General features: G+C 36.6%; 3 protein-coding genes across 3 annotated transcripts; 2 read left to right on the forward strand and 1 right to left on the reverse strand.

The window, feature by feature from the left end:
- On the forward strand, nt 1,075–8,239 carry LOC18614019 (protein SUPPRESSOR OF PHYA-105 1). The gene is made up of 7 exons (XM_018129320.1): nt 1,075–2,349; nt 2,864–3,021; nt 3,931–4,783; nt 5,675–5,821; nt 6,497–6,814; nt 6,900–6,959; nt 7,127–8,239. Exons 1-7 carry the CDS (start codon nt 1,075–1,077, stop codon nt 7,316–7,318), a joined length of 3,003 nt encoding a protein of 1,000 aa, XP_017984809.1. The 3' UTR covers nt 7,319–8,239.
- On the reverse strand, nt 8,658–11,937 carry LOC18614020 (mitogen-activated protein kinase kinase kinase 7). Its single transcript, XM_018129324.1, has 3 exons — nt 11,521–11,937; nt 9,493–11,418; nt 8,658–8,918 (listed from the first exon to the last, which is right to left on the reverse strand). The coding sequence occupies exons 2-3, from the start codon at nt 11,393–11,395 to the stop codon at nt 8,770–8,772; spliced, it is 2,052 nt and encodes a 683-aa protein (XP_017984813.1). The 5' UTR covers nt 11,396–11,418; nt 11,521–11,937; the 3' UTR covers nt 8,658–8,769.
- LOC18614021 (CMP-sialic acid transporter 1) lies at nt 12,734–15,922 on the forward strand. Its single transcript, XM_007051560.2, has 8 exons — nt 12,734–12,936; nt 13,087–13,170; nt 13,257–13,471; nt 13,579–13,657; nt 14,293–14,462; nt 14,679–14,865; nt 15,082–15,159; nt 15,508–15,922. Exons 1-8 carry the CDS (start codon nt 12,796–12,798, stop codon nt 15,649–15,651), a joined length of 1,098 nt encoding a protein of 365 aa, XP_007051622.2. The 5' UTR covers nt 12,734–12,795; the 3' UTR covers nt 15,652–15,922.

Here is a 17,197-nt window from a genome sequence, read left to right on the forward strand (position 1 = left end):
CTTCTTTCCTTGGACATTCTCTTTCTTTCTGTCTTGCTTTCCGAATCCTCGGGTTCATCATTTACAGCGCCGGGCGGGTTGGATGGCAAATTTGGTAATAAATAAGAAACCAGGGGCATTTTGTCGAAGAGTCTGCCGAACATTTTTTAAAATAATAGAATTAATTTTTTATTTTTGACTGTCAGATTTTCTGGGAAAGAATATCGTGGCTGCACTTTTTACCTCACGTTTGAGACGGCTCTGAGCTAAGCAAAGTGGCTCAAGAAACCCACTTGTATTTAATATTTCATAAACATTTTAAATTTAAAAAATTAAATAAATTTGGAAAATTCATTGGCCAAGCAAAAATGGAACAATTTGCTATAATTAGCTTTAAAATGAAAGATACTAAAAAGAAAAAAATATCTAGTAGACACTGAAAAGACATTGTTCTGTTTATGACCCTTTGTTGTAATGTGTGAGCATCGACAAGATATTATTATTATTATTAATACGTAATATTATTCTTTTCTTACTCCCCAATTATTTTATAGTATTTTCCGTTTCCATTTCTGGCAAGTTTTACCACTTTCTTCTTTTCTTTGTGGTTTGCCGAATTGAGAGTAACGGTTAACCGTTCTCTGCTATTATTGCATTTACTTTGGTCCTTGATGCGTAAGTTGACTCTTCTCCTGTTCTCTTTTTCCTTCTTTGGCCCTGCACACGATCATTTTGAAGTTCTTGCTGTTCTGTACGACTTTGATTGTAAGAGAAGATATTTTCATGTGATAAAACTAGGTAAATTGATTCTTTTAATTACCCGAATTTTCCATTTTTTGGTTTAAGTTTAAAGCTATACTTAAATTGTTTGTTTTTATTTAGAAATTTTTTGATGCTAGAGATGATGCATTGACTAGTAGATAACTTCTTGAATGTAGAACTCAGCATACGATTGTTTTTCTGTGTAAATACAATGAATTTCTAGCTTTTCACAGCCTTTCATTTTTATTTTTTATTATGTTTGTAGTAGGTAGTTGTTCTTGTAATGTACTGTAAAGTACCAAAATTGATTGAATCGGGTTTTATTTGGCTAGTATGGAACGAGATGGGGAACAAATGGCTGCAAGTGGAATAGCTGAGAATACTGAATTTACAAGAAAAGGCTTCAATTTTCCCTTGAAATCAGAAGGTCATATTTTGATGGAATCCCCGAAAATATATGAATCACAGAGAAGAAACTGGCCGGTGAACGATGTTAGCGGCTTTGCACCTCAATGCCCTAGCACTTCTTCTATGATTGAGACTGAGACAGGTGTTACAGTGGAAGAATTGACAGTGGAAAACTATAAGACCTCAGGTTTAAGTTTGCCCAAGAGCTCAAGCAACTTAAGGCAGGGTCAGTGGCAACGAATGCATCATTTAGAAAGTATGTCTGAACATGAGGCTTTAGATGGAAACGTTGATCACGTGTTGTTGAGAGCGAAAGAGCAGCTTGCGAGAATGTCTTATGAGAACCAAAAGAGCAAGGATACTGATCAAACAACTGGAGGAATTTCTTTGCATTTGAAGGCTACAGACAACATGGCTATCTCAAGCAATACATCGTCAGTTGCAGCTACTCCATTGAAAACGTCAACTAGGCCTAGCTTTTCACAGTTATTTGTAAAGAAAGGTTTGAAGGGAAAGGGTATTGTTAGAAGAGATCCAGAATCTTGCACAACTGCTGACAATGACCAGCCTTGTTTACTTGGGGTTGATAGGTCTGCTACTGCACCTTGCCCCAATGGAATTACTTTGAGAGAATGGCTAAAACGAGGGAGATGTAAAGAGGATAAAGCTGAAAGCCTACTTCTATTCTGGCAGATTGTGAAGTTGGTGGATTCTGCACACTCCCAAGGAGTTGTCTTGCAAGACTTACAGCCATCCTGTTTCTATTTATCCTCATCAAATAGGGTTACATATACAGGTCTATCTGCTAAGAAAGGACTAGTGTCTGCTGTAAATAGTGATTTGAGGAGGAAAAGATTCCTGGAAGAAAGTATGAATGCTGCAAATTGTAGTTTACGTGCAAAGCTGCTAAAGGTCAATGAGAACATGCGATCTCTTGGACACCAAACAGAGTTCACCTCTCCCCATGAATCCAGGATTGAGATGGGAAATAAGATTGGTTTTCATACATCTGTTAAGCAAGATTCTAACTGTTTTCTGAACCAGCCTCCAAGTTTCCGCTACCCTACTGCATCTGTTTCACATTCTATTTCTGCAGCTATACAATCGGAAGAGAAGTGGTATGTTTGCCCAGAGGTGCTTAATGGCAGAAGCTGCACATTTTCATCAAATATATATAGCCTTGGGGTTTTTCTTTTTGAGGTGAGGTTTTTTATTAGTATTCCATTTGTCATATTTGTTAGTATTTTGGAATTCCTTCATTGATTTTTGCTGCATAGTATATGATTTACTAACCTGATATTAGCTCAAGAATAAGTGTAAGACTTGTTTTTGAGTCTTACCATAGATTTTAAATTGAATTCATCTGAGATTTTTGTCACATTGAAACTTATAAGTCTTTATTATTAAAGTATGTGGTCACTTCCAATCCATTTGGACTAAGAAAGACAGAATCCTTGAACATATCTGTTTTTTCTTTAAATCCGCTGTCTGTGTATTCCCTTCAGCTTGAGCATGCTTTCAACATAACTTTTCAAGAATGCATCAGAAAAGTTGTGCCAGGACAATATCAGTTCTTAGTAATCTTGTTATTCCTTTCCAATAGTGCTCAATTATTGTAAGGCAATTTAAAAACATTTTTCTCAGTTGCTACATTTTCATCTCTGGAGTTGATAGAAAGTCTATCCTTTGAACTAATGTGGGCTGTTTCTATCAGTTGCTATGTTGTTTTGAATCATGGGAGCTGCATTCTGCAATGATGCTGGATATGAGCCAGAGGATTCTTCCACCAAAGTTCCTTTCAGAAAATCCGAAGGAAGCTGGCTTTTGTCTTTGGCTTCTTCACCCCAAACCTTTGTCTCGTCCAACAACTAGGTATCCATGAAGCTTTTATTATCTGCCATTCATCTGCAGTAACTACTAGATTTATAGCTTTTCTGTTTATTTCAAAACTGGTAAATTTAAAAGCCTTCATTGGATCGAAACATTACAGTGTCATTGGCGGTTGCAATTAAGGGGAGTAAACAGTTTGTGTCTTCCTTTCTCAGACCCTCTGCTAATCCTAGCATAAATATATTTGATACTTCTGTAGTTGTGATGGCATACTCTCACATATGCAGTGTAGTGAATATAAATGCTGACACAAGATAAATTTTCCAGCTCAATCCCTCTTAATGTATAGCTTAGATATTCTGGTATTATTACCTTAAAAAAAAGATATTCTGTTATAATTTCTGAGGTTTAGGTGTACTTGTTAATTATCAACATTCATGCCTTGTGACTAGGACAATTTAAATGCTAAGTTGCCGAACTTCATGGTTCTCGAATATTTTGAACATGATGTCTGTCTACGTCCATAACTTAAGCCGACCTAACATAGTATCATGTAATGTGTTTTGTTATTCTTGTATTCTTCCCATGTAAAATTAATGTAGTAACATGTTTTTTCTGCAATATGAGATCGTTTGAGTAGGCATAAGTAGAACCTAAGCTGTCATTTTATATTTTAAGATATTAAGGATCATCTAAATACATCACGTAGAGGATTAAAAGAGGTTGTAACATTCATTTGGTTGGGTCTCTCTTTCGCTAGCATGCACGTAAATTATTGTTTTTACTGTCATCTCCTGGCTTCCTAAATAAATTGATGTTATTACAATTGCAAGTGCTTGTGCTTCATTTTGTTGGTATGTAGGTTATGTTGTATACTGCAATGCATGATGATTTAATGTAGATTCTGCTTGTTTTAGTCCTTTAAGTACATTCAAATTTTGTACAAAACAGGGAAATCTTGCAGTCTGATTTATTTTGTGGATCCCAAGAATGGTTTTGTGGGAACAATTTATCAGAATCTCCTGATAGTGATATGGCGGAATCAGAGATATTACCTCAGTTTCTAATTAGATTAGAAGAACAAAAGCAGAAGCATGCCTCCAAATTGATTGAAGATATTAGGTTCTTAGAAGAAGATATTAAGGAGGCTGAAAGAAGGCACTTATTAAAGACATCTTCAGTTTTCCCTCAGAAACAAAATGAATTTCCTGATGCAGGAAAAAATTGGTTGCATTTTGAAGACCCCAGAACATCAGTTGCTCATTATAGATCAAATTTGAAGTCAGAGGTAAATGAAGGATGGTTGTCAAAAAATATCAGGCTGCTTGAGCATGCGTACTTCTCCATGAGATCCGAAATCCATTCTTCAGAACCTGATGCTGCAGCGTGCTTTAATAAAGACTTGCTGAGGAATGGAGACAGGTTGTCCAAGGTGCAAAGTGCAAATGGTGAGATGAGAATGAATCAGAAATCTATTGATCCCCTCGGGGTCTTTTTTGAAGGTTTGTGCAAGTTTGCTTGCTATAGCAAGTTTGAAGCGTGTGGAACAATAAGAAAAGGGGACCTTCTAAACTCTGCAAATGTGATATGCACTCTCAGTTTTGACCGTGATGAGGATTATATTGCTACTGCTGGCATATCTAAGAGAATCAAGATTTTTGAGTTTGATGCATTTATGAATGACTCTATTGATGTCCACTATCCTGTGGTTGAGATGTCAAACAAGTCAAAGCTTAGCTGTGTTTGCTGGAACAACTACATAAAGAATTATTTGGCTTCAACTGATTATGATGGTATTGTCCAGGTAATTATCCTGTTCTCCTTGAAAGATACCTTGATGTGAATTTAAGTCAAATAACGTATTCAGTTTTATCTCAACAACCATTAAAGATAGTGCTCAATTTTTTAGACGTTAATGATCCATCATTCAAAATTTTCATTGGTGCAATTGTAATAGAGTGGTAAATTCTTTTTCTTGATGAATGTCATACCTATTTTTGGTGCATTTTATTGACTTCTTCTGGTTATACCTTATACTTTCTTCTATAATTGCATGGTCAGAGGATGAAATTTTTGTGTTGGCCGATTGAGAATATTCACCCCTCAATCCTCATTCCTCTCGAGAATGTTACTTGGCTAATTTGAATATAATACCTAATGAAGCCAGCATATCCTATTTTTGAATAACTAATTATTGCTTTGTGCCTCAAGTAGTTCATAGTTACATCAGATTTATGAACTTTAGCTGGACTCTATCAAATGCTTTTCTGCAATGTGTCCTACCGAAGCTATCTAGCCAAATGATCTAAGAGCCATTTATATAATTCATCTTTTCTTCAATTTGATTATGTTGCAAATGAATTCATTGTGGTGATAGGTTTCTGGTGCATCTAACTTTATGAATAGCTGTACTGAAGATGTATCTCACAAATTTCTAACAGTATATTTCTGTTGGCTTATGTCTCTGACCCACATACTTCTACCACACACTTCACTTTTGGGAAGTATTGCCGTAGCTGCTGAATTTTGTTTTGGAGTTCTACATTGCAGAGTAATTGCAACTAAGAAACTTCTTTCTAAATGCTTAATTTTCCTTTTGCTTTCTGTTGGTTTGTAGTGTTTTATGATTGTATTAAGGTTGTTAAATGCTCTTGTCCATATTTTTTATTGATAATATGGTATGTTATGGGTATAGACATGGGATGCGGGAACTGGTCAAGGATTATGTCAATACACTGAGCACCAAAAGAGGGCATGGTCTGTTGACTTTTCTCAAGCTGACCCAACAAAGTTTGCCAGTGGAAGTGATGACTGCTCTGTGAAGCTTTGGAGCATTAATGAGGTATGCTTTCTCCTGCCTCACTCATCATGTAGCATGTAGAGTTTCAGTGTCTTCATAAATCAGAGTTGGTATATAGGTTATTAATATTCTCTATCAATGAAAAAAAGAAAAGCAAGTATAGAAAGAAGACATGCTTGTATCTGCATCTGTTCACAGCTGCAGATGCACATGCAAATCACCTCACTTGCATGGTTGCATACATTCAGTCATAGAAATTCACACATCCAGATGCATTCATAGAGTGAGATAGGATTGGCTTCTAAGAAGTCATTTGATGAGTTTTTTCTATTTGATCTGGTCATATGTACTGCACTAATTACTCGTCCAAACTGTCATCTTACTCCACATGCCTATGCCTAAATTTCCCAGCATGTTCATGTTAAGCTACCAGCCTTTGAGTTGGTTGGTTTCTTTGTCTAATTGATTTAGTAAATGTCTTGTATATTTTGTTTAAATCACCATGGTATGGACATCCTTTAAAATGACCGTCAATTATAGTTGGTGACAACTGGTAACAAATTGCTATTTACGTCAATTTAGAATTGACTTGTCTCCTGTTCTCTGATGATTACAACCTCCTGCTTTTTCATTTCAATCTGGGATAGTTCTAAAACATATAGTCACTTCTTTTTCACAAAGTTTATGACAAAAAAAATTTGAATGATATTATTGCAGAGAAGTTCTCTTGGCACCATAGGGAGCCCTGCAAATGTCTGCTGTGTTCAGTTCTCTACTTTCTCTCCTCATCTGTTGGCATTTGGATCTGCCGATTACAAGGTGTATTGCTATGATCTTCGGCATGCTAGAATCCCTTTATGCACATTAGCTGCCCATGAAAAAGCTGTTAGCTATGTCAAATTCTTGGATTCCACAACCCTTCTCTCTGCATCCACCGACAACACCCTGAAGCTGTGGCATCTCAACAAAACCAGTTCAGATGCATTGCCTTCCAGTACTTGTGGCTTAACCTTTAGTGGTCATAAAAATGAGAAGGTTAAATACTTTCTCTACATCTCATAAAAATTTTGAGCATCGAGTATATTTTTCAGCACTAACACTTTGTTTCCTGCTTGATCAGAACTTTGTGGGTTTATCTGTTTTGGATGGATATATAGCATGTGGTTCAGAGACTAATGAGGTAAATATGTCTAATCACAAATAAAGTGCTTAAATTTATAGTTCATTTCTGGGTTTTGTTAATTCTGATTGTTTATGAAGTGAGTTGTGACAGCAGAAATGGTTTGCATGCATACATAACTGACCAACAGCTAAACTAATCTCCAATGATTATTTTCCCTTTTGCAGGTTTATTGTTATTATAGATCTCTGCCAATGCCAATCACTTCCTACAAGTTTGGGTCTCTTGATCCTATTTCTGGAAATCAAATCACTGACGAAAATGGGCAGTTTGTTTCAAGTGTCTGTTGGAGACAAAAGTCAAACATGCTTGTTGCTGCCAACTCAACTGGAAGTATTAAACTACTGAAACTGGTGTGATGAAAGCCTTTTCCAGAAGTTAGTCTTGCTCGCTAATCTATTATTAGCTTACCCGTCCTAAAAATAGATTATATGCACTTCAAAAAAACAATGAGTTGGAAGCAGAAAGTTGCAAAGGCTGAAGGGTAATAATGAGAGCCAACCACTCATGCAGCCTCCTTGTAACTGAGTCTGCCTTCAATGGTGGCCTATGCATGCGAAGATTATAGTTTGCCACTCCTGCTGGGTGCGGTCAATGACTTCTGCTTTCCTGCCAAAACTGCTAGGGCCATTGAGTATTACATCTTTCTGTTAAGAAAATATCAAGGGAAGTCAAGAAGACATGTCCTCAACTGTTGCAACATCAGGCACCAACCCTCGGAATTGGAGGTTATTGACTAAGATGATATTACTCTGAGTTAATGGATCCTACAGATTCATCTCTGCTGCCTCTTGTGGACAAGTTGATAGCAGAGTTGGGCTTAAGTTGGATGACAATATGGATGAGAAGTGGCGTCAGGAACTTTATTTGGGTGCAATATTGCATGAGCAAAAAAGGTTCTGGTAAATTTATAGTGGATGAAGAATGTGAACCACAAGAATTTCATGAAGATGCATTCAAGGTTGAGACATGAGTTCTTTTCAAGAGGCATGCAACTGTCAGTTTTTGGCAAGGTATTTTCACTAGCATTTTGTTTTTTGTAGAAAAATTTTTTCCTTTCTGATCAGTTCAATAAAGTTTTTTGTTGTTGTCAATAAATAAGTATCATTTCTGATTGTGATGTAATGTATAGTTTTCCTGTGAATGTGAGGGACCTTCCTACAATTGTGAATCAGAAATCCCTTTGAATGTAACCTTTATGTTTCTCTTTATGGGCTATAGTAGCAATTATGTACTATTTTCCATGTATTTAATGGCAGTATTAGGATTTGATTGTTTTACTGATATGGTTCCTTTCTGCATATGGATAAAATGAATCAAGCCTCTGCTTGCATGGAAACAGGAATAACCGGTACAAACCATATAGATCTATTGAATACAATTATGTAAACATTCTGAAGTTTATCTAAGAGATATAATAAAGGTATAAAACAAAACTGATCTGCTTTTTGAACCGGTTTAGAGAATTTATTATTTCTGTTGAGCATCTTCTGTGTGGATGAATAGTTTCTGCTAAAGTTGTAGCGAAAAATGTTTCTCTTTCATGCATTAAAGACTATGATTGTTCAGCACAAATTCTAAATATACAGATGTAAGGAGTAAGCCAATGCAAGCTAATGTGTTCCTGCATTTAATTCAATAAAGTCTGAACACCTACTCTTTGTGATTGCTGTTTGAATCCTATCTTTGTCACTCGGTTATATCTTCAGCTGGAGGTGTGCTTTTCACTATAATTGATCTGGAAAAGCATTTAATCACTGGAAACTAGATCAGCTTTCTTTCTGTGTCTGAGTGCTCAAAGTGTTGAAGGCTAGGAGAGCTCGGAATCTGAGGCATGACCGGATGCTGTCCTCCGTATTCTTGGACTTGTTAGAAGTAGCTGGCTTTCTGAATTCATTCTTAAACTGCGCCCACAACGGCTCAGTTGAGGAGGTCTTACTGCTCTTCCTTTTGGTGTCACTGAAAAAAGACAGGTTGAGCAAAATCCATAAAAAAAATTTTGCCAATCTTTATAAATCTAATACTTTAAAGTAAGAATATGATTTAGGGATAAGAAGGTGAAGATGCTTTTTTGTGTGTATATGATTTAAGAAAAAGAGAATTAGATGATTTTTTCTAAATTCAGGTTAGTTCTTGCTTATATTGATTGGTCTTAAGTTGGTGCTACCGATACAGCACACAGGCACGAGTACCTTCTAGGTCGAAAACTTTACACTGTATCAGGAACAGAAAAACTATTCATATGCATGGAGATAATATTACTGAGAGAGTTTATCATTAAAGTAAAACCATGCAGCTAATGTAACATAAGTTGACAATATTTGCAATGCCTAGACATGGGGGCTATATTTTAACTTGAAAAACATTCTGAAAAGCTGAAGCCATTCCATTCTTTGTACCAGTTACTGTCCTTCAGAGGTCAGAAGGAAAATAAATGACAAACCATGAATGAAAAGAGTGCCTGCGGTGCTATATCAATGGTATCATGAAGAAGTCATTTAGAAATCATGCATTGTCCTTAAAAGTAAATTACCTGGATGTTTTGCTCTAATATCAGGAGATTTTTTCAATGCTGAAAGTCTCCTGGGAGTCGATTCAGGCGAAGGTAAGGACCTCCTCTCAGTTGTTGATGACAATGGGTCATCAGCAGTGGCATTTTCATCCCCACTAACTGAAGTTCTGTCACTTCCTGATTCTGAAGTGTCTTTGAGAGAATGACCTATTTTCTCCTTTTCCAGTACTCTATAAACAAACATCTGAAAAGGGATTTGTGATATAGGTAACGGATTGGAAGCCTCCCATGTGGGGAATTTTCGTTGAAGCTTTGACTCAATGTCACAGTAATCCACCACTGGCATTGGTAATTCTGACTGGTTGTTATAATAATCAGGCTTCATTAGAAGGGACCGTTTTACATACCGAAGAATTCTGCAGATGGATGAGAAGCTAGGCTGTAGATTTGGATCAGCATGCCAACATTTCTTGGTCAGGTTGGTTACACATTTTGGTGACTGGAAAGGAAATAATGGCCTCTCCCCTGCCCTGATGTTTGGGCTCATTTTGTCCCCTTGAAGATGGCTATCTTCAAATGGGACTTTTCCAGTTAGAAGCTGAAAGCAAATCATTCCGAAGCTGTAAACATCAGCTTTTTCTGTGTACTTTGAATTCCCTTTACTTCCTGTCTGCTCCTGCTCTTCTAGAACCTCTGGAGCATGCCAGACGAATGGCAGGGTTTCATTCTGGTTCATCAATGTGTTCTTTTGTGGTAAATGAACTATGGAAGATAAGCCAAATCCTGAAACCTTTGCCTGCATGTACCCTTCCGTGAACATTCCTCTTGACTTGACGTGAATGTTGGAAGGATTTAAATCACCGTGGTAGATTTTATTTGAGTGGAGATATTCCATTCCTCTCGCTATTTGAAGCATTAGATCAACAGCAACCGCAAGAGAAAATGGTACTCGCTTTCTTGGGCCACAAATCTCTTTTACGTAGTTGCGAAGGCTTTTATTCATTAGTTCCATGACCAAATGACATTCCTTCTTCTCATCATCAGTAAATCCACAGAGGAAATGCAGTATGTTTGGGTGGGAAAGAGATAATAAAGAAGAAATGTCAGGAGCTACTGCTTCTACGTCTCCAAAAAAATGTCTCAAAGCAAAGCTTTCACCTAACCAGTAGACCTCCTTATATTGACTCCCGTTTCCAAGCCGCCGTCTAACCTGGTAGTCCTTAGACCCTAATAGCATTGTACTCGGTAAGAGCCTCCCATTCAAAGACTCTGAACTATCTAAGTTTCTCAAAAGCAAATCTGCAAGTTTGCGCTCCTGCTTTCTCGAACCCATGCTTTTCTTTTCCAGGATTTTGTTTAGAAGGATCCATCTATCTTCTTTCCAAACAGTGTCAATCCTATTGCAAAAATCTTGTGTAATAAGGTACTGCTTTGCAAATCTCCACTGGAAAAGCTGAGGATCAATCCATTCTTTATGGTACTTGTTGGAGTACACCCGCCTCTTCTTTTGCATTTCATCTTGTTCCCAACCACATAATTCTGCTGCAGTTTCGATTGCTTCGATGACAACAGGGATGCAGGAAAGCAAGTTATGGATATGTAACTCGACGCAATCCGAATTCTGATAGAGAGTAATGGCTTTAGCCCACCAGTCTCTGGATTCCAAGCTCTGCCTGATGTAGGCTTCCCCTTCTTTGAAAACCCTGTGGAGCTCTCTGAAAGGCATTTCAAGAACTTTCCATTTGATGTTCCTTTCTTCAAATTTCAGGTTCTCTCTCATTTCATCTGCTATCGATCTGTATGCGAAACTAAACATATCGTGTAACAAAATGCATTGCCTCTGGTTGATCTGGATGCTGTCACGAAATACCATTAAAGCCTTCAAACTCCCTAGCACCTCCCCGATCTGTCGAAATTGCTCCATTTTTGGTCTAAAACCAGGAGGCTCTACCAAAAGGGTAGATGTTAATAATCACGTTCATGATGTGATGCAATCTAAAAGAAAACATCAAATAAAACAGATGTGAGACTAAACATGACACCGCTTACCATAGAAAAATAGGCCAAAAACGGCTTCCTTTCAGATCAAGGATTGTGAAAAACACTCAAGCTTCCTTTCCTGGATCAAAATATAGGAACAGAAGAAATTCAAGCTTTCTTTAGTTTTGGCAATGTGCCACATCCCACAACCAGTAGCAAAACAGAGAACAGCTAGTTTCCACCGGATCCTCCCAACAGAAATTCAGCAAAGGCCAGTGCAATTATGCAAAGAACCCAATTTCCAAAACCCAAAAAAGGTTTATCTCCTACAATCAGATCAGAATTCAATGAACTAACATGTAATGTTATGTAACGGATGTCAAAGAATAGAAAAGGAACTTAAAAATTCGAGCAAAGGGAAGAAAAGTGATTTCCTGTTTAACTCATTGAGAACCAAAAGAAGATGATTTTAAATTTAGCAGTAGTTGTTTTCTCCGGGAAAAGTGTGTGTTGGTGGTGTGTATGATTGTGAGCAAAGTTGTTTCGACATGGAACTAACACCACCCAACACTTGTCAGCTTCGTGTCATGGTGTTCCCGCCAGTTTCGATATTCTTGTTTTGGATTGCATTTGTTTACCATTTTTGTACGGATGAAATGAAATATAGATGAGATTAATAGTATTTACTGTTTTAATTAAAATTAAAAAAAAAAATTAAGATAAGTAGAGACGCATGATGAGATTTGAGTAAAAATCTTAAGTTCGAATCGTAGTGTTCTCTCTTATATAAAAATTAATTGGAGTTTTAATTAGTATTTTTTGTTGGAAGGATAAAATAATTTTGAATGTTTTAAAAAATAAGTTTGATTAAAAAGTTTTAATTTTTTTAAAAAATATTTTTGATTTTAAAAATAAAAAAATGTCACAATTGAAAAAAATAATGATGATTATGCAATTTTAATGTAAAAACATCTTATATATATATATATATAATAAGTAATAAATATATCATAATGAGCAATCAAAATTAAAAGAAAATGATTAATCAAGGTAATTTCTAATTAGATTTTTTTCATTAACAAGAAAAGAAAAGAATGCAAAATTGAATTATGCCACATGGAAATGGGGCATTCCAACGGCCCAAAGGCTTAGAAAAATGGTCAACAAAAAGGGGAGAGAATAACAACTATTTGGCAGCGATCGGCCCAATCTAGATCTGGATCTGGGATGTAAACGCTGCGTTTTAACAGACAGAAGGAGAAGAGGACAAACGGTGCGTCTCACGCGCAAAGCAAGAAACGACGACGCTCCACTTCTATCAGCTGCTCAGTGCTGGAACGGTGGATGCTTCCTCTCCGTCTCTGTACTCGTCGCTCTCTAGGACATCTAGATGACAATGCTTCTGCTTCCCGACGCGGATTGGAAGAAGTGAAAATGAAGTGGTACTTAGTAGCTTCTCTCCTCACCGTCCTCACTAGCTCTCAGGTCAGTTTTACTATTCGTCCAATCTCCTAATTCCCCTTCTTCTTTTTTACTTTCCGCACTCCCGAAGATTTCCTACTTTCCTCCATCAAATTCGTAACCGTAATCACATAAAATGACTGTTGGATCTAAATATATTCGAATGTTTGGCAGGGGATTTTAACTACTCTATCACAAAGCAATGGCAAATATAAATATGATTACGCCACCGTTCCTTTCCTTGCTGAGGTTTTCAAGGTACTTCAAATTTCCACTGAACTTTCTTAATTTAGATCTAAAATGGATGGTTAATTTTACTGTTTTTTTGTTATTTTTGGTTACAGCTTATTGTATCAAGTGTTTTTCTCTGGAGAGAGTGTAAGAAATCACCTCCTGCGAAAATGACGACGGATTGGAAGAGCGTTCGTCTGTTCCCGATTCCTTCAATCATTTACTTAATCCATAATAATGTCCAGTTTGCTACTCTTATGTATGTCGATACGTCCACGTATCAGATAATGGGCAACTTGAAGATTGTCACTACTGGAATCTTGTTCAGGTGCTGCTTTCAGTTTCTTATATTTGAACTCTCTTTTTTCCATGCGGTGACAGTATTCGATGTCCATGTTCTCATGAATGAGCAGATTCTGTTGTTTCATGATTTAGGTTGTTTCTTAAGAAGAAGCTCACTAATTTACAATGGATGGCCATTGTTTTATTGGCTGTTGGAACAACCACAAGTCAGGTACTCCAGATGTCTAACTAAATTATATATGTTTTGTACTGAGACTTTGTGCAACATTTTGACTTGTGATACTAGAAAAGTTATGGGTGCTTAAGTTTAAGGTGTTCTCAACGATTTGCATACTAGAAAACTAGATATATTGTGATGCTAGAGCAATCTGTTTCGACTGTTGGAAAATTAGTCTATAAAAGAGTAAATATAATGTATTTTGGTCCATCAAACTTAAGTCCCATGTGAAAATGTGAAATCAGGCAATGATTTTACTTGATTTGAAGCAAGTATGTAGAAATCAAATAAAAAAAGTTGGAAGAACTAGTTGATGTGATCATTTTCCTTGCATGTAGTAAAGTGAATAATATCTTTAGTTTCATTTAGAAAATTGTAAGAAAGGAATGAAAAAAGGGGAGGATTAGAAGGAAAGCAATGAGCAATAGCTTAGTTAAGAATGCAACATCTCTTTATAAAAAGCTATCTCATTAGGACCAATCAATCACATGTGCTCTTGAAGCATTCTATCTCTTAGTAAATTTTGAAATTTCTTGTTTCCTTTTGGTGAAAGCTCTATTCTGTTAAAAATTTAGTCAAGACTAATCATCGGTTTCTCAATTTGAATTATCCTTCTTATCTTTATTAAGGTCAAAGGATGTGGAGAGGCTTCATGTGACTCCCTCTTTTCAGCACCAATTCAAGGATACATGTTAGGAATTTTGTCTGCTTGTCTTTCAGCATTGGCTGGTGTTTATACGGAGTTCTTGATGAAGAAGAACAATGACAGCTTATACTGGCAGAATGTACAGTTGTACACGTAGGTATCATTTTCTTGTAAAATGCTCATTGCCACATTAGTTTGAGGAAAATATTATTATCAATAAAGAATATCATCTTTTACCTTTTTTATTTCTGCAATCTTATATTGTCACCAATCAACATTTGTTGATGTATTGCAAAGCTCAAGCCATTCAAAAGAATTAACATGGTTGTTGGTTGGTCCATTCATTCTGATTTAACATTCTTCTTCCAGGTTTGGTGCAATCTTCAATATGGCACGGCTTGTGTTGGATGATTTTAGAGGTGGATTTGAGAAAGGACCTTGGTGGCAAAGGCTATTTAATGGATACAGTGTTACAACCTGGATGGTTGTGTTAAATCTAGGTTCTACTGGGCTTTTGGTTTCCTGGTTAATGAAATATGCTGACAATATAGTTAAGGTATCTTCTTTTTAACTGTTCTTGATTGTTTGTCTGGTTGTCTGTGCTATCGTGGGTGAATGTCATTTCTTCATAGGTTCTTTAACCTGGAGATTTCTCCTTGATGTGTTTTATGCTTCTAGATTTTCTCAACTGCTATATGTTGATTTGAAATTTTGGATGGAAGTCATCCATTTTTTTCAAGTTCTTAAGAATACTTGTTTTTACTTATTTTAGGTGTATTCCACATCGATGGCCATGCTATTGACAATGGTTCTATCTGTGTTCCTCTTCAGTTTCAAGCCAACAGTTCAGGTAGGGTTCCTTGCTGTGAAGTTAGTCTGAACTAGATATATCTCAGTGTGTTGTTGTAACATAGTGTTCCAACCTGGATGTTGGTGTTAAATGTATGTTCTATGGGGCTTTTTATTTCATGGTTAATGAAAAATGCTCACATGTACACACACACACATATAGTCCAGAATATGTCATCAACTTGTTAGGTGATTTATGGTTTATCCTATCTGTTTTAATCATTTTATGTGAATATAGTTCTTGAAACGTACAGAAACTAAATCCAGGACTCCTCCAGCAGTTTTACTGCCAATTTTGTTATTACTAAAATTTGGAGCATTTATTTCTCTTTTCTTGGCATTCTTGCAGCTTTTCTTGGGAATCATTGTTTGCATGATGTCACTACATATGTACTTTGCCCCTCCAAATATGCTTGTAGACTTGCCTTCAACAGTTAGAACAGATCCAGAGAGTCTTGTCAACGTTCCAGTTGATCGTAAAACAGATTCTTGAAGATCAGCATCTTTTCTGAAGTATGTAATTCTTTTCTGATTCTTCTGTAAACGGAATTAAATTTATTAATGGTTCATCTCTTGCCAAGTGAAATTCATCAAGTAGGTATTTAATTAGTAAGATGCTTACAGCTGAATATTTGACACGAAACGGATTACTACTAACAAAGTCAAGTAGCGGTTTGATGACTTGGTCATTTACTCATTTGGATTTTGATAAAAACTTGTTTCTAGTACATTCATTCAAATGAAGATTAATTCTCTTTGTTTAATGGGGTAGACCATCCCTTGCATGATGAGACATTGAAAGTTAGTGTGGGGAAAATATTGAAAATAAAGTTGGCCATGAACAGAATTATGCATTATTGCAATGGATTAATGATATCAAACAGTACTGAAAGCAAAAATATCTTCTAACTAGATCTTGAATGAGTCCCTGGCTTATATTGTTTTATTATTGCAGCTACCGACAGCTACAGTATAAATCAAACCACCATAAGTGGTTGATGTTTTTCTGGTTTCCAACTTTAGTTTATAACCAGTTATTTTAGGCTGCATCTCTGTTAACAATACAGTGACCAGTGGCCACCTCAATGAATCGTTTCAAGCAGGTAGGTATTGAATGCTGTTCTATTGGTGGGGCAAATGCCTGCCATTCATGCTCTTAATAGAGTCAATGTGTGGACTAGAAGGATTGGAGGACAATTACTTGAAGGTTGCATTGAAGAGCCATGGGCAAGTAGGGACTAAATTATTGAATCAACCTTAATACATGAGTTTAATGAATACAAAGGTGAAGAAATTACTGTCCAACAAATTGTTAGTGAATTTCTGTGGGTTGGGTGCATTTTGCACAATCTAAGAATGTGGTTTGTGAGATTTAGGTGGCTAGATCTCGCTGAACCAACAGGGTTAAAGAAGTTTGATGAGCTTGAACCGATAAACCAGTCCCTTGGTGAAGGGTTCAGACATGGCTAGCTTTGCTCATTACTTCCAGAAGAACCCCCACAAATTTCATCAATGTGACTCAGCAACACTCGACTTCCAAAATATCTAATCTGCCGCTGCTGTACACGCTGTTTAGTATTACCCACCCTTTCCTCTATTTGTGCCAGAACTACAAAGCAAATAAAATGGTGGTTTAGTTGCTTTATTAGATTACAAGTAAGCTTTCTCATAGTTAGTTAGAAACCATTGATATGGAGTGGTTTAGAGGGTAATTGATGAGTGTTTTTCCGAGCTTTGAAGGTGAAGGTTTTGGTAATATGGAGATTTTACTATAATTAAATTTTCACAAAACAAAAATAGAAAAAAAATAGCGCGTGGCGAGAACCAAGGGAATCGATGACCCTACTCAACTACAAGCCGGCAAGTCTGGCGAAGTGCTGGCCTACTGGGGCAGAACCAATTTATTATTGTTACGAAATCTATAAATGGGTAAAAGCAAACTGTCTCAAGAAATGAAAAGCTTTGTTTTCTCAGTTGTGTCAATTTGAAATATCGCGTCACCTCAACAATGCTTGCTTCAATTCGTCCCCCCCGCGACC

Source organism: Theobroma cacao, chromosome 1, assembly GCF_000208745.1.
Source record: "Theobroma cacao cultivar B97-61/B2 chromosome 1, Criollo_cocoa_genome_V2, whole genome shotgun sequence".
Taxonomy (NCBI): Eukaryota; Viridiplantae; Streptophyta; class Magnoliopsida; order Malvales; family Malvaceae; genus Theobroma; species Theobroma cacao.

Excerpts from the sequence above, each read along its gene's own strand:
- LOC18614019 (XM_018129320.1), top strand. The coding sequence starts at position 1,075 with ATGGAACGAGATGGGGAACAAATGGCTGCAAGTGGAATAGCTGAGAAT. Across the intron at positions 2,350-2,863 it reads TTGGGGTTTTTCTTTTTGAG|TTGCTATGTTGTTTTGAATC; the intron begins GTGAGGTTTTTT and ends TGTTTCTATCAG. Across the intron at positions 6,815-6,899 it reads GTGGTCATAAAAATGAGAAG|AACTTTGTGGGTTTATCTGT; the intron begins GTTAAATACTTT and ends CTGCTTGATCAG.
- LOC18614020 (XM_018129324.1), bottom strand. The coding sequence starts at position 11,395 with ATGGAGCAATTTCGACAGATCGGGGAGGTGCTAGGGAGTTTGAAGGCT. Across the intron at positions 8,919-9,492 it reads TATTAGAGCAAAACATCCAG|TGACACCAAAAGGAAGAGCA; the intron begins GTAATTTACTTT and ends GTCTTTTTTCAG.
- LOC18614021 (XM_007051560.2), top strand. The coding sequence starts at position 12,796 with ATGCTTCCTCTCCGTCTCTGTACTCGTCGCTCTCTAGGACATCTAGAT. Across the intron at positions 12,937-13,086 it reads CCGTCCTCACTAGCTCTCAG|GGGATTTTAACTACTCTATC; the intron begins GTCAGTTTTACT and ends AATGTTTGGCAG. Across the intron at positions 14,463-14,678 it reads CAGAATGTACAGTTGTACAC|GTTTGGTGCAATCTTCAATA; the intron begins GTAGGTATCATT and ends TTCTTCTTCCAG.